This window comes from Macrotis lagotis, chromosome X, assembly GCF_037893015.1.
Source record: "Macrotis lagotis isolate mMagLag1 chromosome X, bilby.v1.9.chrom.fasta, whole genome shotgun sequence".
NCBI lineage: Eukaryota > Metazoa > Chordata > Mammalia > Peramelemorphia > Peramelidae > Macrotis > Macrotis lagotis.
In genome coordinates, this window is record NC_133666.1 from 471,467,311 (window position 1) to 471,492,131 (window position 24,821).

At 39.6% G+C, this 24,821-nt stretch overlaps 1 protein-coding gene across 2 annotated transcripts in view; it reads right to left on the reverse strand.

Annotated features, from left to right (window-relative positions):
* The window catches only part of SPIRE1 (spire type actin nucleation factor 1), a 216,887-nt gene extending 207,389 nt beyond the window's left edge, over nucleotides 1-9,498 (reverse strand). For both annotated transcript variants that reach the window (XM_074200872.1, XM_074200871.1), the window contains exon 1: nucleotides 9,018-9,498. In XM_074200872.1, coding sequence (XP_074056973.1) covers nucleotides 9,018-9,354 — 337 coding nt within the window. In that variant the 5' untranslated portion in view covers nucleotides 9,355-9,498. The remainder of the gene's footprint in view (nucleotides 1-9,017) is intronic.
* Between the last annotated feature and the right edge of the window lie 15,323 nt (nucleotides 9,499-24,821).

Below are 24,821 nucleotides of genomic sequence, written 5' to 3' on the forward strand. Positions count from 1 at the left end.
TAAAGAGCTGCTGAGCAATATGTTTCCTAGAGAGTTAAGGGGATGACCTTTCAACTTGTCAGTAAGCCCTCCATAACCCCATAGGGTATTGTTATCCACCTTGCCAAAGTACCCATCAGGCTCCTAGGCCTTATCGTCTAGCCAGCCACTTCACCTGAGAAACATTAAACCTTTCCCTGTAAAGAAATCTTGTGTGTGAGAACACCTTGAAGGCAGAAAGTCTCAATTTTCTGTCTGAACTGCCAGCATTTAGCATAGCGATTGCCACATAGTAAATGCCAATAAATGTTTTTTCCCCAGTCATTCGTACTTTCATTTTCCTAGTAAGTATGTGCTTATTTTTTGGCTAAAGTTGGTTATATGAACAAAGTTCCAGTTTTCTTTCCCTTTCCCAAGCTCCTGTCATCCATTTCTCCCCAAAGGGTTTATCCTATGTCTGATTCCCAAAGCACCATGCTTTTGGAAAGGAATCTGATCAATTATTGAATTGATAACAGCTTATTATGATGATACCCTCCATATAGTGTTTGTTATCTGTACTGGACTAAGCAATTCTTAAGACCAAAAAGTCCTTAAACCTAAAAGGAACCATTCTCTAATGGTGGTATTTCAGATATCAAGACAGGTCAATTTGGAAGACATTTTGGACCAAGACAGACTTCTTGGTAACCATATAAATCACATCAAACAATAGACACCTGCTCACTATCTGTAAGGCCAAAAAACCTGCCTAATATTTCTAAATTTCATTTTACAAATACATTAGCTTCAATTATGCTAACCCTGGGTGACCTATAGAGCTTTGCTCTGGGTCCTCTTCTCCCTGCCTCATTTGGTTAGCTCATCAGTTGTTCGGAATTCAAATATTATCTCCATGCTAATGATTCTCAAATTTAATTAACCAGCTACCCTCTCTGACTTCCTAGTTTCACATGTCCAACTATCTGCTGGACAACTTATGTATGTATGAAATTCAACATGTTCAAAAAACTCACTTTTCAAAAAGAAACATAATATTTTCCTAGTTCCAGAGATTTTGTTATCATGTAAACACAAGTTATAACCAAAGTCAGCTATTTGAAGGGGGGGGGGGGGAGAAACTTAACAACTATAAAGCAATAACATTGAAAAATGTTATTGAAAAACAAATTCACTGAGGAAGCAAGCAAGCTAGACTCCATTCTACCACTGTGTGAACTGAAGTAATTGACTTCTCCAAGTCTCAGTTTCCCAAGTTTAAAATTAGGGGACTCATTTATCCATAAGTAAATCCAATCTATATGTAAAAATATTATGAGCCTTACTAAAAACACTATAAAATTAAAATATATTTTAATTTAATACTTAGTCCCAGTTCTCACTGTCAAGGTTGAAATTACTAAAGTGTTTGTAATCTCAAAATTTGAAAACCCCACATATATTTTAGTTTCAAATCAAAGACACTTTTACATTTCTTGCAGTTCAATTAATCACCACATTGCCATGATAAAGGCATAAAGAGTAAGACTTTAAAGAATTTAAATGTCTTAATCATTTGCTCAATTAAACTACAAAAAAATGCTAAAAGTAAATTGTTAAATGGCAGGAGGAGGGAAAAGAATGCAGAGTAAAAATATTTAATTTTAAAAAGTAAATTAGGAAGACACTATACTATTATGTGGGTTCAAAAATAATGTGTTAATGTTTGATGCCAAATTGAACAGATTGAGAATCAATGCACAAAAATTCTTATCAAGATGTGGAAATATTCTCTGAAATATTCAATCCATATATAAGGATACTATAAATCTACACAAAGAATGATACAAAATTCAAGTCTCTGCTCTGGCTAAGGTTAATAGAATGTTTGCATGAAATAATGCTTCTTCCCTCTTCCCAGAATAGCATGAAGAAATTTAGAAGAAACCCAGAGAAAATAGAAGAAAGCACAAATGAACTGGCCAGACAGGAAGAAAAAAGCAACTGAGGAACAAGGCCCTATGGACAGAAAGGGAAGAAACAACACAGACATAAGAAAAATTAGATATATAAAAATTGGATAATATTATTAGACTGTGATTTTAATTCAAAATTCATAATTCATATATTACTTGATTCCAAAGACTATGGATTTTCAGGTTTCATATTATATCATCATATAAGAAGAAATTTAATACATAATATATGGCCTGTATTTAGGTCGAATAAGACATTTCTCAGTTTGACTGTAATTTTTGAGAATCAGTGTTGCATAACAGAAATAAAATACTGGCTGTGTCCTCACTGCCCTCAAAGAGCAAGTGCATCTGCATCAATAGAGATAGCTTCCTTTAGCAAGATTCCCAGACATAAATGTAATCACAGATACAGTCCAAAAAGAAAAAAAGATTTACAACTTTTCTGAAATCCTGATTATTAGTATTAACTATCCTAAAATATTTTTATTCACAACTCAAATCATTTCCATCAGCTTCAGGAAAATAGGAAGTATATCTTTCCACTTTAACTTGACAACCACACCTCTCAGAAAAGGAATATCAAAATCATGGCAGAATTTAATCTTAACACTCAAACAATGTCAAAAAGCATTACCTCTGCCAGCATTGTGAAGGATACAGGGTGGCTAGGTGGTGCAGTGGATAGAGCACCAGCCCTGGAGTCAGGAGTATCTGAGTTCAAATCCGGCCTCAGACACTTAATAATTACCTAGCTGTGTGGCCTTGGGCAAGCCACTTAACCCCATGGCCTAGCAAAAAAAAAAAAAAACAAAAAAAAAAACCTAAAAAAAGAATTGTGAAAGACAACAGATGTAGACAATATTTATGTGTGATAAGGAATTCCCTCCTCTACTCTTCAACTGCTCATCTTAATAAGGGAACACATATCAGAATATGAAAGCCCAAGAGATTTAGAAAGGCAGGAAAAATCAATATTAAATGTATTTTCAACATTTAAATATTTTTATCAACATTCTGCACAAACCTTTGAAACCAAAGGGACATTATTCTAACATACATTTATCCAACGTGTCAGCATGAATAGTATGGATAGGCATAACTAATCCTATCCTTTTTAAAATTTTCAAACAAGGGGGAATGAATAGAGTACCAGCCCTGAAGTCAGGAGGACCGAATTCAAATTCAATCTCAGACACCTGACACTTAACTATCTGTGTGTGACTTGACAAGTCACCTTAACCCCACTGCCTCACCAAAAAAAAAAAAAAAAATTTAAACATACACAAATGATGAGACAATTCCTACTTTCAAGGAGTTTACAATTTAATCTTTCCAATAGCTATGTAAGTTTTTGTTGTTTTAGGTTTTTGCTAGGCCATGGTGTTAAGTGGCTTGCCCAAAGGCCACACAGCTAGGTAATTATTAAGTGTCTGAGGCCGGATTTGAACTCAGGTACTCCTGACTCCAGGGCCGGTACTCTGTCTACTACCTAGCTGCCCCCTCTATGTAAGTTTTTTTTTAAAAACTTGTGAATCACAATTTCTTTCACTTTGATAAATTTTACTCCCAGATCTATATGTCCAACCCTCTTCTCTTATTAGATCCAGTCTCTGATCACCAACTTCCTTTTAGACAATTCAAACTCGAGATCCTGGATATTATGCCTCCACAAGATCTCTCTCATCCAGTTCCTGTCTAGTCTACCACCAGAGTTCAGGCCCCCTCCTGAAATGACAGCCTCCTAATTGGTCACCTTTCTTCAAATTTCTCCCTAACTCTGATTTGATCTCCACACAGCTGCCAGTTATTTCCTTAAAGTGCAGGTGCTCCTATTTGAACAGCTGGCTCCTCTGGTCTCTAGGAACTAGTATCAAGTTCTCTGCCTTTTAAAACTCTGTACAACCAATCTACTTTTCCAAGCTCATTCTAGTGCCATTCTGGCCTTCTTGAAAATCCTTAAGAATGACATTCCCATCTCTGGGCCTCTGCACTGTCTCCCATATCTGCACAGTTCTCCCTCCACACCTCCCACTCTTAGATATCTCATTTCCTTTAATTATCAGTTCATATACTATATTATACCTGAAGCATTTTTTCCCCACTGTTCCTAGTACCCTTCCTTTCAAAATTCCTTGGTATAAATGCTGTATTTATTTATGTAAATGCTGTCTTTCTCAATAAAATGAAAGTCTTCAATACAATTTTATTTACCTAGAGCCTAGTACAGTGCCTGGAATATAGTAGACATTTAACAAGTGACTACTGATTGATTTCTTTGCAAAATGAGAATTATAGAGAAATATATTTATTAAAGATCCTAGGTCTTATATTACATAAATATTTGAGAAAAATGGTTTAAATAGGTCATCTCAGAAGAATCATAGGGCTTTCAATCTTCCTTAGGTCAAATATTCCCCTAGCACTACAGTCAGGTTCAATAAAATATAGCACTCCTTTTAAGATTCTATCTTCATCATCTAAGCATTTAATCACTCATTCATTCATAGCTGGACTCAGTTTGTCTTTTCTCTATTTCATCTCATATCTGTAGCACATTTTCCCCCACCCTACTGCTGGAAACAATGACTGAAAACTAAAATACAAGTTCTACCTCCTTCAAATTATATCTTCCAATATTTATAGATTTCCTTATACTTATCATTAAAAAAATCCACCAATCCAACTAAGTCCAAAGGGCAATAAAACAACATACAGTTTCATCCAGCAATACTACTACTAGGTCTGTATTCCAAAGAGATCACAAAAAAGGGGGAAAGACCCATATGTACAATAATATTTAAGGCAGCTGTTTTTGCAATGGCAAACAATTGGAAAATGAAGGGATGCCCATCAATTGGGCAACAGCTGAACAAATCATGGTATATAAATATGATGGAGTACTATTGTTCTGAAGGGCTTCAGAAAAGTCTGGAAAGACTTGCATGAACTGATGCTGAGTGAAGTAAGCAGAACCAGGAAAACTATGTACACATTAACAGCAACATTGTGTGATAACTATGGGAGACTTAGTTACTCTCAGCAGTACAGTGATCAAGGACAATTCTAAAAGACTTGTGAGGGAAATGTCATCCACATCCAGAGAAAAAACTATGAATCTGAATGCGGACCAAAACATAACTATTTTCATTTTTTAAAACTTGTTTTAGGGGCGGTTAGGTGGCACAGTGGATAAAGCACCAGACCTGGAGTGAGGAGTACCTGGGTTCAAATCCAGTCTCAGACACTTAATAATCACCTAGCTGTGTGCCCTTGGGCAAGCCACCTAACCCCATTTGCATTGCAAAAAAAAATTGTTTTATATTTTTTTCTTTTTTCTCATGCTTTTTCCCCTTTAGTTCTGATCCTTCTTTCACAACATGACTGATATGGAAACATGTTAAACATGACTGTACATGTATAACTTTTGTCAGGTTACTTACTGTCATGGGGAAGGGATAGGAAAAGGGGGTAGAAAAATGTGAAAATCAAAAGTTTACCAAAAAAAAATGAAGGCTATGGGGCAGCTAGGTGGTGTAGTGGATAAAGCACCGGCCCTGGAGTCAGGAGTACCTGGGTTCAAATCGGGTCTCAGACACTTAAGAATTACCTAGCTGTGCGGCCTTGGGCAAGCCACTTAACCCCGTTTGCCTTGCAAAAACTTAAAAAAAAAATGAAGGCTGAAAACTATCTTTGCATGTAATTGAAAAAATAAAATAACATTCAAAAAAAAAGAAAAAATTCACCAATACCCTATTTTTCTGTTACTGTATTTTATCTTAAAAGTTTTAGCAGCTCTCATGTTTCAAACTACAAGTAACTCCAGCCATTGTTATGACCGCTAAAGGTGAAAGAACTACTAACACAAACCATTAAAGCACTTCAGATGCTATTTCTTCTGCTGCTGCTGTTGCTGCTTCCTAAACCATTTCCTTGGTGAGAAGAGAAGGAATGCCACTACTGATCTGTAACATTTCACTTCTTCCTGTTCTCTCACAGAAGGTGTGAGCAACATCCAGGAAAAGAAATGGCACCCCCTCCAAAGATAAAGATATTCATTCATCTGGGAAACTGCCTAGATTTTATTTCAGTTCTGAATCACAGCAGAAAGCAAACTATACTAAGAATCAGAAAAAAAAAAATCTAGTCCCAGTTCTACCACTTAAATAATAATAAAATATCATTATTTCACATTTTTCTAGCACTTATTTTACAAAGCACTCTTTTTCCCAAGAACCCTGTAGAGCTAGTCAGTTCGATAATCATTGTCACCATTTTAAAATGAAGAAAATAAGTTTTAGAAAGGCTGTAACTTATCCACAGTCACATTACCAAGTATCAGATAGAGGTCTCTCAAAATTTAAATGTATTAACTACTCTTTACACAGTTTCTAGTTGTGTCACCTCTCTGGGTAACCTTTCTGGATCTCAAGTTCCCCATCTATAAAAATGATGGCGTTAGTCTACTCTATAAAGGATTTTTTCCATTCTATTGTACTATGACTTATCTGGCATAATCTGACTAGTGATTAAAATTAAAAATAAATAAAACACCATGTAGACATATTGCCTGCTATATTTACATGATATTTTAAGGCACTTTAAAAAGTCAAAATATTAAGAAATGAGTAACTTTAAAAAAACATAATTCTATTCATCCCCTATCTTCTAAGTACATATCCATTACAAGTTTTTTCACTTTAATTATAAAAATTTTGACTTGATCATATTACTTTTACTTGCTAGATGGGATTTCTACCTATGTCCAAAAGAACAAAGTTCCTGAGGAAAAGAATACTTCTAAAAATTAAGACCAACGTTAATCTTCTAATGAAATACCCCTGTATGGATAGTTTCATAAGTTTTAATGATTTAAAGTCCCAAAATCCCAATGATTTGAACATGGATGCCCACAAATACTCTAATATGTACTTCCTTAAAATCTCACTTATACTTATCATTAAAAACCCACCAATCTAACTAAGTCCAAAGAGCAATAAAACTGAACATAGTTTGATCCAGAAATACCACTACTAGGTCTGTATTCCAAAGAGATCACAAAAAGGGGGGGGGGGGACAACCTAGACTACATCACTGAACCCAGTTAGCCTTCTCAAAAAATGTATACCATTGGGGCGGCTAGGTGGTGCAATGGATAGAGCATTGGCCCTGTAGTCAGGAGTACCTGGGTTCAAATCCAGTCTGACACTTAATAATTACCTAACTGTGTGGCCTTGGGTTTGGCTTGCAAAAACCTAAAAAAAAAAAAAAAAAAAAAAGTATGCCATTGGACTGAAAGGCAACCAAGCAAAATCATGTGAAGGGTTCATCATAAATTCACTATCAGCAAAACAGAAAAAACTCAGTGTTCACCATATTAAATAATGCCTTCTGTATATATGGAGTACATTATCACACATCATATCTCAATGAAGAAAAATAACTGGTTCTAAGATCAGGTCATTAAATAAAAGACTACATCTAAAAATAAAATATATGGACTTGCCAACTAGAACAATTTAAACATTTTTTAAGATTCCAAAGTGGTACTAGGTAAAGAAACGTACAATGACATGAACTTTAAAGCTGGGACCTTTATGTAAGTCCTATCTCATTTTACTGATAAAGAAACTAAGGTTCAAAGGAGCTAAATGACTTTCCCAAGGTCCCATAGCTGAACTACAATCCAAGGCTCCTTAGCCCCTGACTGCAGGGGTCAATTAACCAATAAACAATGACTCACAGACTGGCAAGTCCAGGATGTACACTTTTCAAACCACTATTCTTAAGTATTACTGCTTTGACCAAGCAGTTTTTAAAAAAACCCACTTTTTTTCCCAATTATAATCTTGGCTTGCTGTTATATTGTCTTATGGCTTCTAACAGGCAATGTTTATTTAGGACAACCAGGGATTTAAAAGCAATAGCTTCATAATAGGCAAAAAGTGATTAATATCCTGACTGTGCGACACTGGACATGTCACTTATCCTCTCAGCAGTCCAGGATATTCTGAGAATTTAAATTACAGAGAAAATAAAGATCTGCTTGATAGAGGAAATTCCTACAAGCAAGAAAATTCTAAATTTAGGGCCCCTTCTTCTGTTCCTCAAATGACTATTTCAAATTTAATGGAATGAAAGTACTAATTTTTAACAAAGTGGCAGATGTAACTTACTGATTGACAACTAGCTAAACAAGGAGTACTTATTTTGAAGATTTTACAATTTAGCCTAGGCTTTGAAACCTCAAAATTTACCTACAAATTATTAAAATATTTATTCTGTAAGTTCAGATTCATCATCCAGACCAATTTTAACTTAAAAAACAGAAAAAAGCACTTCTTTTTCTTGCTTTCGACAACATTGTTTTGTGTTCTTACAGCATTACATTGCTTCCTCCTTACTTCGTCCTCCAAAAATTATGAAGGTTTGGGAATTCTCTTCAGAGATCAGGTCTGTTAACATCCCAAAACTTGAGGAGAATGTTTTACTGAAACTATCATCTCAAAACACATTCCCCTCAAATCCGGCCTCAGACACTTAATGATGACCTAGCTGTGTGGCCTTGGGCAAGCCACTTAACCCCATCTGCCTCGCAAAAACCTAAAAAAACAAAACAAAACATATTCCCCGGCAGTTGGGTGCCTTTTTGAAGTAGAAAGGGGACGGCAACGGTTTCCCTGCTTCGGTGAACAAGGACGCTTAGAACGGCGTAGAACGGCTCTTTGCGCGGCTCGTCCCAGCACGACTGCCCCGGAGGCGGCCCCGGCAGAGGCGGCCCCGGCAGAGGCGGCCCCGGCAGAGGCGGCGGGTCGGCAGCCGCGCGAAGTTGGGACGGGTCGGCGGCGCCCCGCGCTGCGTCTTCTGCCTCCCCCCGCCCGGGCGCCCGACGGCTCCTCTTTGTGAGGCCCGCTCCCCTCCCGGCCCTCGTGACGCCCCGCACCCGGCCCGGCCCCGCACCACGCAGGGCAGCCCCGCCGCGCCGCCGCCCCGCACCCGGCCCGGCCCCGCACCCGGCCCGGCTCCGCCGCCTCCTCCCAGCGCGCCGCGGGAAGGCCCCGAAGCCCCCGGGCGCTCGCTCACCTGCGCTCGGCGGCGGCTCCCCGGCGGGGCCCGGCCCCGGGGCCAGGGTGACGGCGCCGTCCCTCCAGACGCGGATGTGCGCGGGCGCCTCGGGCCGGGGCGGCGGCGCGCGGCGGGGGCGGCGCGGCTCTTCGGCGGCGGCCCGCAGGGAGCCGCAGCACTGGTAGCACACGGCCCACGCCTGCTCCTCGTTGATGGGCTGGTTGTAGAGGCGCAGGATCTCCTCCAGGCTCAGCGAGTCCCGCGGGCCCGCGCCGTCCGGGGCGGCCCCGGGGCCCGCGGCCGAGGAGCCCGAGCCCCGCCGCTCGCCGCTGCCGCCGGGCTCAGCCTGAGCCATCGCTGCGCGCCCGCCTCGGCGTCCTTCTCCCGCCCCGCGGCGTCGCCTCAGCCCAGGAGCATCCTCTGCTGCGCCCGCCGCCGCCGCCCCATCCCCGGAACCTCCGCGGCCGCCCGGGCGCCCAGGAGCTGCGCGCGCCGCCCGCCCAACGCCGGCCGCACGCAGGGAGCCGCGGCCCCGGGCCGGGGGGGGGGGGCGCGCGAGGAGGGGCGGGGGGACCGGAGCGGGGCCGGAGCGGGCCTCGGAGCGGCAGGATGCAGGGCCCCGCCGCCGCCGCCGCCTCCGCGCCTATGGACGGGCGCCTCCGCAGCCTCCGAGCCAGCTCATAGCAACGCAATGGCGTCCGGCCCGCCCCGCCTTCCCAACAGCCCCGCCCCGCCGCCCCGCCCCGCCGCGCCGCCCCGCAGCTGCCGCCCGGGCATCGCCGCCGCCGGAGCCAGATGCCGCCCGCCCGGGCCGGGAGGCGCGGGGGCCGTGTGTGCGCGTGTGCGTGTGCGTGTGTGCGTGTGCGTGTGTGTGTGTGTGTGTGTGTCTGTGTCTGTGTCTGTGTCTGTGTGTGCGTGTGCGTGTGTGTGTGCGCGTGTGCGTGTGTCTGTGTGTGCATGTGTGCGTGTGCCTGTGTGTGCGTGTGCCTGTGTGTGTGCATGTGTGCGTGTGCGTGTGCCTGTGTGTGCGCGTGTGCGTGTGTCTGTGTGTGTGCATGTGTGCCTGTGTGTGCATGTGTGTGTGCGCGTGTGCGTGTGCCTGTGTGTGTGCATGTGTGCCTGTGTGTGCGTGTGCCTGTGTGTGTGCATGTGTGTGCGTGTGCGTGTGTGTGCGCGCACATCTGACAAGGTCACATTGCTGCTCGGGGCCCCGCGCTCCCCTCGCCTCGCCCCGGCGCCAGGTCTGTCAGAGACGCGTGTCTTGCGGCCGGAGCTAGCCTGAGCCTCGGGACTCACCGAGCCCTGGGCTTTCCATCCCGCCCCTTACGCACGCCGACTCAGTGCCCCCCATCACTCTAGTTACCCCAGAAAGGCTCCAGGGTCATAGGTTCAGTGGAAGATGACCCCCGAGGGCCCTCAGTCCACCTCCTTCATTTGATGAAGAAACGAAGATCCGAGAAATCAAGTGATTTCCCTTAGTCACACAGCTGTCCCGGGCAGAATTGCCTGGAACTGACAGAATCACTCCTCGGGCAGCTTGTAGAGACTCCGCAGGAGCTCCCACCGGCGAGGAACTGCATGTTTACGGGATTCATTGGAAACAATTAGCCAAGGGAGGGCCCTAGAATTAAGGGAGAAAAGGGGCGGCTAGGTGGCGCGGTGGATAGAGCGCCAGCCCTGGAGTCAGGAGGACCTGAGTTCAAATGTGACCACAGACACTTAATAATTACCTTGCTGTGTGGCCTTGGGCAAGCTACTTAACCTCATTGCCTTGCAAAAAAAAAAAGAATTAAGGGAGTCAAGGAAGCAGTTAATGATTTGCCCTGGCAGAGGACAGTTTCCCTACCAAATTCCCTACATCACAGAAATCACAGATATAGACCCCTCCCCCCTCTAAAGAACTGCAAAATTATGAACGGCTAAGGGATTGTAAAATAGTGTGTCCCCGGGGAGCTTCCCAAATAAAACAAAGGTTCATAGAATAGTGGTTGTCTCTGCATCTGCTCTCGGTGTCATTTTCAGCTCATGTTCCAGTTTTGTCTGTGAACAACTAGATGCTTTTCCTCCAATCCAGATGATGTCTCCGGGATCATCACAACAGTGTTCATCACAGCCCAATTAACCCAGCCTACTCATGTGATAAGAATGGATGATACCACAATGTCTCAGTACTTAAGTGATGAACTGGAGTATAATTAGCCACAGGGTGGGACAAATAAATATTCCAAACGCACACTGAACCAATATCATAAACCTATGTATATAATTCCACCTTTACAGCAGCAATAATAGATATATAAAGCAATGAGATGTGCTAGCATGTTTAATCAGGAATATTTATTTCACCATGAGACTACAGGATTGTTCTGATTAAAGATCCCCTACAGGAAACTGCTAAAGCAATTATCTGCTCAAATTATACAACCAATATAAAATAACCATGTTTATGTCAGTCCTCTTATTCTATGTGTAGAATGAAACTTTCCTTTTGATACAAAGAATATATATTATATATATAATATATATATATATATGTATATATATATATATAAAATAGCCTTTTCCTTCTATTATAGTGGTTACCCTGGATTTTTTTTAAGAGTGTAACTACTGGAGTATAAATTCTGCCTGGTTCTACCAATCTGGAAAGACTTTGAGTGAATATATATCTGTCATCTGAAAATTCACCCTAGCTAAATGTGGAGAGCCTTATCACTGGAGTGGCTTCCGGATGATAAATTATGCAGCCACAGCAGCTCTTAAAAAACCATCTACTAAGTCATAGTGGTTGTATAAATGTAGGTGCTTGAAGAGAGCAGTTTGAACCTACCCAAACCACCAAAGTCATAAATCAATGAAGTAAAGTAGCTCATAGATGGTTGTGCTTTAAATCACCACAATGCAAAGGAATTGGGATTTTTTTTTAATTGAGAATCTCTGATCAATGGGAAAGAAGAATCAAATGAGAACTACATAAGCAACTTTAATTCAACATATTTTGAGCAATTACTAAATGGAAGGCATGTGTCTGATAAGGGATACAAAGATATAAGAATGAATGTTCTCTTCCTTCAAAAGTATAAATTTTCAACTTGGAAGATTATATTAAGTGTCTTGGGAGAAATAAAAACCACTATGGAAACACAGAGGAAAGAGATTATTTCCAACTGGAGAAATCAAGAAAGTTTTATTTTGTTGCTGTTCAGTCATGACCCAGTTTGAGATTTTCTTGGCAATGATCCTGGAGTGGTTTGCTGTTTCCTTCTTAAGTTCCTTTTACAAATGAGGAACTGAGGCAAACAAGTTTAAGTAACTTGCCAAGGGTCACACAGCTATTAAGTGTCTGAGACCAGATTTGAACTCAGGAAGGAGTCATCCTGACTCCACGTCCAACACTCTACTGAGCCACCTAGTTACCCTAGAAAGGATCCAGGATCATAGATTCAGAGGAAAATGACCTCTGAGGTCACTCAATCCAACTCCTTTATTTGATTGATGAAGAAATGAAGATCAGAGAATTCAAGTGATTTACCCTTAGTCATACAGTTGTAACTGACAGAATTTCATGGAATAGATAGTATTTGAGCTCAGTTTTAGAAAAATAGACAGATTTTTGACAAGTCAGAAGTGTGGATTTTAAAGTCTTTATAAAAGGACTTAATTTGTTACCTAGCCCAACCCATATCTTCTCCAAAATCCATGTTATAAAACATACTGGTCAAGAAGTCATTCAGCTTCTGCTAGAAGACATATCCTGAGATGGAACCTATCACTTCTTCAGGTTTCCTGTTCCACTTTTAGATAGCTCTAATTCTTAGGAAGTTTTTTTTTCTGACATTACACTTACATGTTTCTTTTTGCTATTTTAACTTATTGTTTCTATTTCTACTTTCCTTGGCCAAGCAGAACAAGTTTGACATCTCTCCCACAAAGTTTTCAATATTTTAAGATAGCTTTCATGTCACACTGCCCCTTCCATGCTACACATTTCTTCATGCTAAACACCCTCCTGTGACCTGACCCTTCATCACCATTGTTACCCTTCTTAAACTGAAGCATCCAGAGCTAAGCATAATATTCCAAATGTGGTTCCAACAGGGTACAATACAGAAAGGTTATAGCATCTCTTTGTTTCTGGAAGGAATTCTTGAGTTTATTCCCTCTCTCCCTCTCTCAAGACTACCAAGTCAGAATTAATGGACTTGATCATTCCATCAATACAATAATCAGGGACAATTTTAGAGCACCTGCAAGGGAGAATACCATATGTACCCAGAGAAAGAACTATGGAGCTTGAACAAAGACCAAAGTCTATCACCTTCAATTTTTTTTTAAAAGTGTCTTATGTACTACATAATTTTGCTGTCTCTGATAATTTATTTTCTCCTCAAGGATATGATTTGTCTCCCAACACATTCAATTTTCATCACTGTATAGCATGGAAACAATGTAAAGATTACCAGACTGCTTTCTGTGGGGAGATGGGAGGAGGGAAGGGAGGGTGTGAAGGAAAAACTGTAAAATTCAAAACCTTACAGAAAAAGATAGGTAGAAACTACTATAGTATATAATTGGAAAACTAAGAACTACCAAGTCAGAATGGATAAAGTGATTGCTTCAGTCAAGAAGATCTAAGTTCAAGTCCTGCCTCTGTTAACATCCTGACTGTGTAAAGCTTGACACAGCCTCAGTACTGTCAAGTAAATTTTTAAGGCTATATTAGTAATTGCAGAGAACTTGCCACCCTGCATTGGCAAAGGGACACACTCACCAGGTGTTTCCTATACAAACAAAATCACAAGTCCTAACAAAAAAAAAAGAAATCTCTCTCTATTGCCATCAAAGAACCCTTTCAGTGTTTGGTCTGCCATGTCACACTCTGCTAATACACAATAATGAGTTTGCAGCTCATTAACATTCCCAGATAGTCTATGGATAACATCTTGTATTTCTGATGTTATATTATTGAACCTCATTAAAGAGTTTACATTTATCCCTATTCACTTTCATATTATTCTATTCAATCATTTAACTTGTTAAGATCTTAGGTTCTGATTTTATCAATCAGTGTGTTAACTAGTCTTCCTAGCCTTGTGTCACCTGCAAATTTGATAAACAAGATATCTGTGCCTTTATCCAAATCACTGATAAAATAGTTAAATAGCACAAGTATCATTTTATTGGCAATAGATAAGCCACTCCTTTGCTCAGCTAGGTTGACTCCTGTTAGGGCTGGTTCACAGCCAGCCCCAACTCAGCTGCCTCAAAGGCTTTTTAGTAGACTAAATTTCTATTGTTATTGGCTCCTGTTTTTTGATAGGAGAATTACTAATTCAGCTCAGAAGGATCACTCAGTCTTGCCTGTTGCCCAGATGTTCCTCTCTTAGAATAAGTATTTGCCTAGGATTAGAAAAAAATAAGCACAAAAGGAAATAATAGAGTTGAGGCAGAGCCAAGATGATGGTTAAGAGACAACCCAATTGAACTCTCTCCACATTCTTCTTCAAACTTTAAAATAACTCCTCAAACCAAAGTTGGTAGTCACGGAGCCAACAAAAGATCAGGGTGATATTTTTCCTAGCCTAAGATAACTTAGGAAGTCGGGAGAAGAAGTGTATGACACCAGATGGAAACTATGCACAAACTGCTGCCACAGCAACTTCAGAAGCTCTCAACCCAGAGACAGTAAGGTCATTGAAAGAAAGCTAATCAGAAAGAGATTACAGGGAACCTTTGCTAGCACTGGCAACTCCATTGCCCATACAGTTCTGGATTGCAGTTGCAGGGCAGAGAGGAGCACTAGTGGTCCTCAGGTGGAGAGAACTGGTGGAGAGCATTAGTCTTGATTTCAATTCCAGGGCAAAGAGCTGCTTGCACTTGTGGCTGCAGGGGCCAAGGGCCCTTCCAGACTAAGAAAGCAGTTACTCCACCTCCCCAGGGAAACAAGTACCTTGGAAGTATCTAAAACTTGCATATCTTCAAGCTATCTCTGAAAACAGAAGTACAAAAAAGCCTGAAGTTTAACACAATTCCTTCCTACTCCCAAGGTGAGCAGAGCCCAACTTTAACATAAAATTCAAAGTCAAGAAAAAAGAAAGGAAAATGAGCAAACAAAAACAATTAATTTGATCATTTAAAAAGCTCCAACACTGGCAAGAAACACCAAGATATAAATTTAGGAGACCATAATGTGAAATCAGCTACAAGCAAAGCCTCAAAAAAAAGTGCTAACTAGACCCAAGTTCAACAAGAATTTCAGAAAGAGTTAGAGAAAGATAAGACTAGTAGAGTGAAAACTGGGAAAAGAAATGAGTGATAGAAGAAAATTTTGAAAATAGAAAAGCACACAAAAATTGAAGAAAATTACACCTTAAAAAACAGAATTGGTTTTCACCGAAGTAAATAATGCCTTAAAAAGCAGAATAGACCAAATGGAAGAGGAAATACAAAAAAATCACTAAAGAAAAGAACTCTTTAAAAATTAGAATTAGGGGCAGCTAGGTGGCACAGTAGACAGAGCACCAGCCCTGGAGTCAGGAATGCCTGAATTTAAATCTGGCCTCAAACACTTAATACTTGACCTTGGGCAAGTCATTTAACCCCATTGCCTTGCAAAAAACAAAAATAAAAATTAGAACTGGGTAAATGCAAGCTAACAACTCCATGAGCCATCAAGAAACAATAAATCAAAATCAATAGAATGAAGAAAATAGAAGCGATATCTTCAGAAAACACAATGACATAAAGTAGACTAAGGAGAGATCATATAAAAATCACTGGACTACGTGATCAAAGAAAGAGCCTAGACATCATATTTTGAGAAAAGAGGGTAAAATATAAATTGAAAGAATTCACCAATCACATCCTGAAAGAGATCTCAAAATAAAAGCTCCCAGGAATATTAGTTCAAATATTGTGGAGCCACAGATAGGATTTAGCAGCTTTTACATTAAATTAATAGGGTACTGGAAAAGTGATATTTCAGAAAGCAAAGGAATTAAAATTACAACCAAGAAAAACCTACCAGAAAAACCGAGTATAATCTTTTAGGGGAAAAGATGGATATTCAATGATGAGAAGTCCAGAGCTGAACAGAAAATTTGATATTCAAACAACAGATTCAAGAGAAGCATAAAAGAGTTGTTAAACATAAAAGAGTTATTAAAAGGGACTCAATAGAGTTAAATTGTTTACATTCCTATATGGGAAGATGGTATATGTAGCACCTAAGAACTTTATCATTTTTAGGGCAGTTAACAGGAATTAACATAGATGGAACATATGGATGTGAATTGATTATGATCTTAAAAATAAATGAAGGGATGAGAAAGAGGGATGTAAGAAGGGATGGGAGAAGGGGGAAGGGAAAGAAAGAATGTGGAAAATTTTCTGACATAAAAGTTACAAAAGGGGGGCGGCTAGGTGGTGCAGTGGATAAAGCACCAGCCCTGGAGTCAGGAGTACCTGGGTTCAAATCCGGTCTCAGACACTTAATAATTACCTAGCTGTGTGGCCTTGAGCAAGCCACTTAACCCCATTTACCTTGCAAAAAAAAAAAGTCACAAAAGGAAGGGCTTTTACAATGGAGGGAAAATGGGGAAGGAGCATAGCAGACAATACTTGAACCTCACTTTCATCAGAATTGCTTCAAGGAGGGAAGAATATACATGCATACATAGATATATGCACATATATACACATTTGTATATTTACATACACACGCACACACACACACTCAGTTGATTATAAAACTCTACCAGACACCAGATATGGGAGGAGATGATAAAAGGGAGGGCCAAGGGAGGGCACTAGAATTAAGGAAGATAAGGGGCGGCTAGGTGGCACAGTGGATAGAGCACCAGCCCTGGAGTCAGGAGTACCTGAGTTCAAATCCAGCTTCAGACACTTAATAATTACCTAGCTGTGTGGACTTCGGCAAGCTACTTGACCCCATTTGCCTTGCAAAAATTTAAAAAAACTCATAAAAACTGGTTCCTTTTGTAATAGCAAAGAATTGAAAATTGAGGAGACACCCATCAATTGGGCAATGATTGAACATGTTATGATTTATGAATATTATAGGGGCGGCTAGGTGGTGCAGTGGATAGAGCACCAGCCCTGGAGTCAAGAGTACCTGAGTTCAAATTTGACCTCAGACACTTAATAATTACCTAGCTGTGTGGTCTTGGGCAAGTCACTTTAACCCCCATTGCCTTGCAAAATCTAAAAAAAAAAAAGAATGAATGGTCAGACTTTAGAGGGGAATGGAAAGAATTACAGGAACTGATGCTGAGTAAAGGGAGTAGAATCAAAAGAACATTATGCACATTAATAGCAACATTGTGAATTGATCAATTATGATGTATATAACTCCTCTCAGCAGTTCAGAGACCTAGGACAACCCTCAGAGACCTGTTACAAACAATGCCATCCACATCCAGAGAGGGGGGGAAAAAAACAACAAAAACCCTACAAAATTTGAATTGATACAATGCTTTAAAAAAAAACTTCTCTTATGTTTTTCCATCCTATTCCTTAATTTTCTTTCTTTTCTCTTAGTCTTAATTCCTCATACACAAAATGACTAATATGTAGACATGTTGAACATGGGAGTATATGTACAACTTTTACTGGCCTGTTTGAATTGCGGTGGGGGGGTGGAGGTGGGGAGAGGGTTGGAAAGGGTGGGTGGTGGAAAAATATGTAACATGATTAAACAAGGTGAACGTTGAAAGACTTTCATGACATATAGTTGGAAAAATAAAAAGAAATATTAAAAAAAGGAAAAAAATAAAAAAACAAAGATTGGCAAAGACCAAGTCATCTCCAGTGACTAAGTGTCATGAGATGGTCACCTGTTCATTTGGACAAGAGAGATCAGTCCGGATGACAAAAATAAGTTGGGACACTTTCCAAAGAATTATGGTTTCCCACCTACACTGGATTTGGACATGAAATTTGAGCATAACAGGGTGGAGATATCTTTGTCAGCATTCTTGTGGTTGCACAAGTGAGCTTCATAATGACTAAACAAGTGGTACACAATGAATTAAGGTTTGAGGACTACTATAAAGGCCTACTATAAGAACCTATGTTAGCTACTTATCCCTATATGATTTTTGTAAAATATCAAACTGATTGAAACCGTTTGGTATTGATACTGTTCAAATGAATCATTCCTCATACTTTTGCCTCTTTTTGTATCCCTAGAGCTTAGCACAATGCCTGTGCTAGGGAAACCTTTGGCAGTTGGGTTGAAAGCAATTAATAAATATTGATTGAATGGCTGATTTGATGCTCCTAGCACAATGTCATCTTCAAATCTATGGTATCTATGGGAAATTTTTCACCCATATGAATCCTCTTGTAGATATCCTTCACAACCGTGGCAAATACCTTTGGGGAATATATGTTTCCCTGCTTTATGACTCAATTGATATTAGTAAACAGAATCATTAAGAAAATTATCCCTGTTTTTGAATTTGCTGAGGGGGAAAATAGGTCATTCACTAAATACAGCAAGATACAGACAAAAAAGATTGATGACACTACTTCAGTGTGAATTTGCATTGGACTGATGGACTTGAAGGATGTCAGTGGTGTAGAACATATATCGGAATGAGCAGAGATTGAAAGCAAAAGTAGAAAAAAGAGATTGGGATAGAAAAATGATGTCTAGAGCTGACACACAGACATGTCTATGCCTTTGTTGACAGCAGTCTCTGGGTTATTTAAGCAGTCCTCAAATTTTGACCTGGCAAAAGAAATAGTTTTATAGTTAATAAACAATCATTATAATAGAATCTTGCTTTCTCTTCATTTTTCAGACAATTTTATAACTAAAAAATATGATTTCCTAAAATCAAATAGTTTTATACCTAACAAATAATAGTTATAATAGATTTTTTGTTCTCTTCATCTTTCAAGCAATTGTATAAAAATATATGGTTTCCTACAAATGAAATTTTTTTGTAGCCACAAACAATGATTATAATAGAATCTTGCATTCTCTTTATCTTTCAGACAGTTGAATAATTACAAAAATATGTGTTCCAACCCAAAAAACCACTTGCCAGTCAGTCAATAAGCATTTATGAAGTGCCTACTATGTACCAGACATTACTAATGGCAATACTAATATGAAAATGATAGTTTCCACCCTCAATGAACTTACAATCCAAAGGAGGAAGATAGCAGGAAAGGGGAAAAGAAGGAAAGGGAGACAGAAGATACCTAATATGGAGCATGATAGAGTCCAGTCCAAAAGTGCAACTAAGTGGAAATGAAGAGATGAATGACCTGGAAATTCTCTTTAAATGGAAATTTAGGAGGAGTTCTTTGTACTTCTCTACCCTTCCAATCAAAGGGACATATGGTACTGAAGGTAATCAATAAAGTATAAGTACCAAAATGATGCAGTGTAGAAGGAAGTTTCCTAATGATGGAGTTTCTGGGCACCTTTAGGAGTTTAGTTCAAAAGAATGTAACTGAATGGAAAATTAATTTTAAAAAAAATTACAAGCCTGGGAACCCTGTCTAGATGGAGACTTTGGGAAGACATCTTTGCTTTGACCTACAGTCCTGTAGTCAAAAGATTGGAAGGTTGCTGTTACCTTCTCATAACTACATCAAGAATTTTCTCAAAAAATCTACAAATCATTCTCAAAGATACCATAGAGAAAGTAGGCATTTGGGTCAGTATTTATCTATGTCTTTTTGATCACCTTTTCCCCCCAATGAGTAATTTCCATTAATGTCCCTTTTCCTATATCAGAATAATTTCTCAATATACTCCTGTGTCTCTTCATCCTCCCCTTCCAACTTTAAAACTGTCCCTCTTTTCACTCTGCCAAGCTGCCACTCAAAAGAAAGATGCAAAAGAAACAAAAAAGAAGAGTTGGAAATGAAAAAAAGGAGAGCACATTGTGAAGAAGAATTTCTTCCCTGAGTGCTCTACAGATAAAGTAGAGATAGGGGTTCCCAGAGAGACAAAAAGGCAAGCCAGTCTAGATTGGGGTGTATGCTCATCAATGTCTACTTATCTTTCTAATGTGATGGAAAGAATTCAGGGTCCCTTTAATTCTGAAAAACATAGAAAAGAAAGAAGGAAGGAAGGAAGGAAAGGAAGGAGGGAAGGAAGGAAGGAGGAAAAGAGGAAAGGAAAGAAAGAGGAAAGAAGGGGAAGAAGTAAGGAAAGGGAAGAAGTGGAGGAAGGAAGTTCTCTAATATATATAGTCTGGCAAAACAAGTTCCCACATTAACCAAATTCAAAAAAAAAATATATATATATATATCTTTCTGCATTTTAAGAGCATCATCTCTTTTGTTGGAAGATGAGTAGCATATTTTGTCTTTATTATTTTGGACATGTTATTTATCATTGCATTGAACAAAATTCCAAAGTTTTTAAAAGTTATTTTTCTCAAAAATGTTAGCATTGAATGAATTGTTATTTTATTTCTCATTTTGTATCATTTCATAGAGATCTTCACAGTTTACTAAGGAAGTGTTCCATTTCTATCATGTTTTAGTCATAGTAATATTACGTTACATTTTTATACCACAATTTTTTCAACCATTCCCCAAAAAAGAAAACATTCCTTTAGTTCTCAATTTTTGGCTATGAAACTAGCTAGTGTAAATATAATATTTTGTACATATAGACCTTTTTTCCTCTTTCTTTGATTTTTTTTTTTTGGTAATATAGGCTTAGTAGTGATATATAACTGTGTCGCACACAGTTTGGGTAACTTTCTGGGCATGGTTCTAAATTTCTTTCCAAAATTACTGAACCAATTTACAGCTCCAACAGAAGTGCGCCAGTCAACAGCCCCTTCAGCATTTGTCATTTTCCTCTCTGCTCTTTGCTAGTCTAATGGATGTGAGGTAAAACTTCAAAACTAATTTTCAATTCTCTAATTATTAATGTTTTAGGACATTTTCCATAAGATTGCTGACAGTTTGAATTTCTTCTTTTAAAACTACCTATTGATATTTTTTAGTAATTTATCTATTAGGGATTGACTTTTATTCTTTTGATATTTGTCCTTCATTCTCAAAGAAGAAAGTGAAATGGGGAGGAGGTTGGAGATAATACGACAAACATGAATTGGATTTGTTTGTGGGGGTGCTGTGCTAAGTCACTACCCTCACTTTTTCCTCCAGAGACATCTGAGACCATTGGTCAGATATAATTCATAGGATGATGTGAGGCAATCAGGATTAAATGATTTGCCCAAAGCCACACAGCTAGAAATTATCTCATGTCTGAGGCTGATTTCAAACTCAGGTCCTCCTGCCTCTGAAGTCAGTGTTTTATCTACTGCGCCAGTTTTGGAAATGAGTCAAGTTTCTTGATATCTTGTCTCACATGAGGAGAGTAAAGTTCAACAGTATGGAATCCTAGATGCTATTGTCATTTATAGGCTTCTGGCTTAGCACAATGACTCCCATCATCTGCTTCTTCTTGGTATAGAACCTGGTCCTTTTCAACACATTGCCCCCCCCCCCCAGAATACTAGAATCTGGTTTAAGTTGTACGTGTACAAGTATGTTAACATATCTCCATATTAGTCATGTTGTAAAAGAGGAATTAGATCCAAGGGGAAAGAAAATCAGGAGAAGGAAAGAAAAAAACATGAATTGTAAACCGTGAACATAGCATATTTTGCTCTGCATTATGACTTAGCTATTCTCAATAAAACAATGATTCAAGACAATTTCAAAGGACTTATGATTAAAAAAAAAAAAAAAAACTGTTGTCCACCTCCAGAGAAAGAACTGATGGAATCTAAATGCAGATCAAAGCATTCTTTTTTTACTTTATTAATTTTTTGGTCTGTGTTTTCTTTTGTAATGTGGCTAATATGGAAATGTTTTGCATCACTAGAATGTATAATCTATATCAAATTGCTTGCTTTCAAGGAAGGGGATGGAGGGGAGAGAGGAAATTTGAAATTCAAAATTTAAAAAAAAATGTTAAAAATGCTTTTTCTACATGTAATTAGAAAAATTATTTAAAATTTTAATTAAAAACACACACACACCCATTATTGGACCAGAGGACCCATTAATTCAGTGAAAATGTATTTAATAGGGCGGCTAGGTGGCGCAGTGGATAAAGCACCGGCCTTGGAGTCAGGAGTACCTGGGTTCAAATCGGGTCTCAGATACTTAATAATTACCTAGCTGTGTGGCCTTGGGCAAGCCACTTAACCCCATTTGCCTTGCAAAAACCTAAAAAAATGTATTTAATAAAGCAACAGCAAAAAATTGTCAGAAGACAGATTCTCTATATAAACAGCAGTACATCTCCCTGCTTAGATTAGCACTCTATCAATGTGGAAAGGGATATCCATGCTGAACAAAAGTGCCAAAGATCACATGGGGCCACGGTGATGCATACCTTCTTGCTGTAGAGCTGTCCTTATCATCTCTATTGCATTACTCTTGGCTGTTGTCCATCAGATTTCGTAAAATTTTGCCCCATAATATAAACAGAAAAAGAGCTGAACATCTTCTCTGAGATGCTCTCTGCTGCCCATTTCTAAGCATTTCTGCTCTCTATTGGAGATTATGAAACTCTCTGCTCCCATCTGCTGGTGTTTGAGTTTTTTGCCAAAGAAGGAAAATATTGACAATAACAAAAAACCAGCTAACAATATACCGTCCCCCTGCAGGATGACAGAAATAACAAAATATGAAGATTGGAAATTTTGTACTTCCCTTCTTTGCTTTGGAAGGATCAAGTTCTTGATCTTAATAATAAGTCCAAGGGATGAGTTATGTCCAATCTTTGTAGCTCACAGTAGATCTCTTTTTTTTTTGCCCAAGGTCACACAGCTAGGTGATTATAAAGTATCTGAGGTTGGATTTGAACTCAGGTCCTTCTGACTCCAGGGCTGGTGCTCTGTCCACTGTACCACCCAGCTGCCCCCCACAATGGATCTCTTGATGTAAAGTGGTGTGATTGAGCTGAATCATCTCCAATAAAACAAGGGCTGCAGAACAAAGGATAACTTTTCCAGAGAAGTTATCAGTCCTCATCAAGGGTCAGAGTCATCTGCAGTAAAGTAACTAAAAGTATGTTATGCTCTTGTAGGCAGCCCATACCAGCACCGAGGTCAATATCAAAATTCATCTCTTTATTATTCCCTGTCCCACCAGACAGGAACTCACTCTTCTGAAAGTTCCATGATGGGGAAGGAGAAGAATATCAAATCTTTACCGCTTTAGTGGTCTCTGCTCAAGGGTTGGATAAACAGCTTCATCTTTTCTCCAGAAAGCAAGATAATTCAGCAAGATTCTTGGTCCTTCTCTGGTCCTACCAGTCCCTGAGAAGGGATTAACTACTAACTACTGGCAGCAAGGTAGAAGGGCTTTATCAGTTTTAGGTTACAGGATACAGAAGATTGTAATTATAATTTGCTACTGTTCCTACCTGTACCTGCTGAACTGGGATTAAGTCAACAAGAATTGTGTTTAGTTCTGCAGGTAAACAGATGCAAGCAAAAAGAAAAATGACCTCTCGCTCAAGGAATGTACATTCGTTTTTCCTTTTTTTTAAAAGTTAATCTTATTTTTGATTTCTAATTAAATGAAAAATGTTTTCAACATTCATTCAGTTGCAAGTTTATGAGTTCCACATTTTTCTATGAACCTCCCTTCCCTCTGTCCTCCCCATGGTGACGAGAGAGTTTACATTCTAGGAAGGAAAGATGACATAACAGGGAACTGAAAAAGGTGAGGGAGGGATTTACAACCTTGGAGGGGCACGGTGGAAGAGATCAGAGAATCAGAAGCAGGGCAGATAAGGAACAAAAGGTGGCTGGTCCGAGTCCTTCCTCAAAATGGAGGTTCTAGGAGAAACTCACCAACTGAAGAAGGGAGATTTAGGGAAAGAGAGATGTTCCAGGGTGAGAAAGGTTTATATTGCTTCCCACTCATTGTTAGGACTCATGCCATTGGCCACTTCCCTACCCAAGGTCCCTAAGGCAATACCCCACCCTGTACCTGCACCTAAGCATTTTCCTCTTCAGCATTGTTCCAGTGCTGAAGTACTTCTGCGGGTCTGTCACTGCCCTCCTGGGCTGTGAAAAGAGGACTGTCCCTCTGAACTTGGATCTAGTTACATTCCCATGTTCCAGGACTGGAGCAAGGGTACGGTCTCACTCTACTGAGATCTGGCAATAACCCACATGCTAGAATCTGAGTACTTCAATGGTCTCTGCAACTGCTGAGTCCTGAGTACTATTCCATTGTGTAGAGCACAGAGAATGAGCCTTGCCACTGGATCTGTACTGTCCTGAACCCTCTACTATGGACTGAGGTCCGAGAGCTGACCCTCCTCTCCTCATCAAGTCAGCTCGGGTATTTTGGTCACCCTTGTCCATATCCCCAATTCTAGAAAGGTCTCTGGACTTCTGGGAGGGATCATTTCTCTTCAAGCTTCTTTCCTATTGTATTTCCCCAAAGAATCTCAATGAAGTCCATATGGCACAGTCCCCATTGGCTCCCAAATTCCTTATTATAAATCCCAAACAGTTCATTCAATAATCCCCAGCTTCTTAAACAATTCCCAAATTCTAGTCTTTATGGAGGGACTAGGTCCACCACAGCTGATGGACCCAGAGGTCACTATCACCTGAAAATACAAAATTCATGAAAATTCAGCAAAAATAATTTATAGCACTTTACATCTTTTGGCCATGGCTCTTAAAGATGTAGGAAACAGTCACACCTGTCTCCAGCTATTGAACGCCCTCAATTATTTACTGTTTAATTCCCTCAGGTAACTTCTCAAGGTATATGACCAATAGTTCT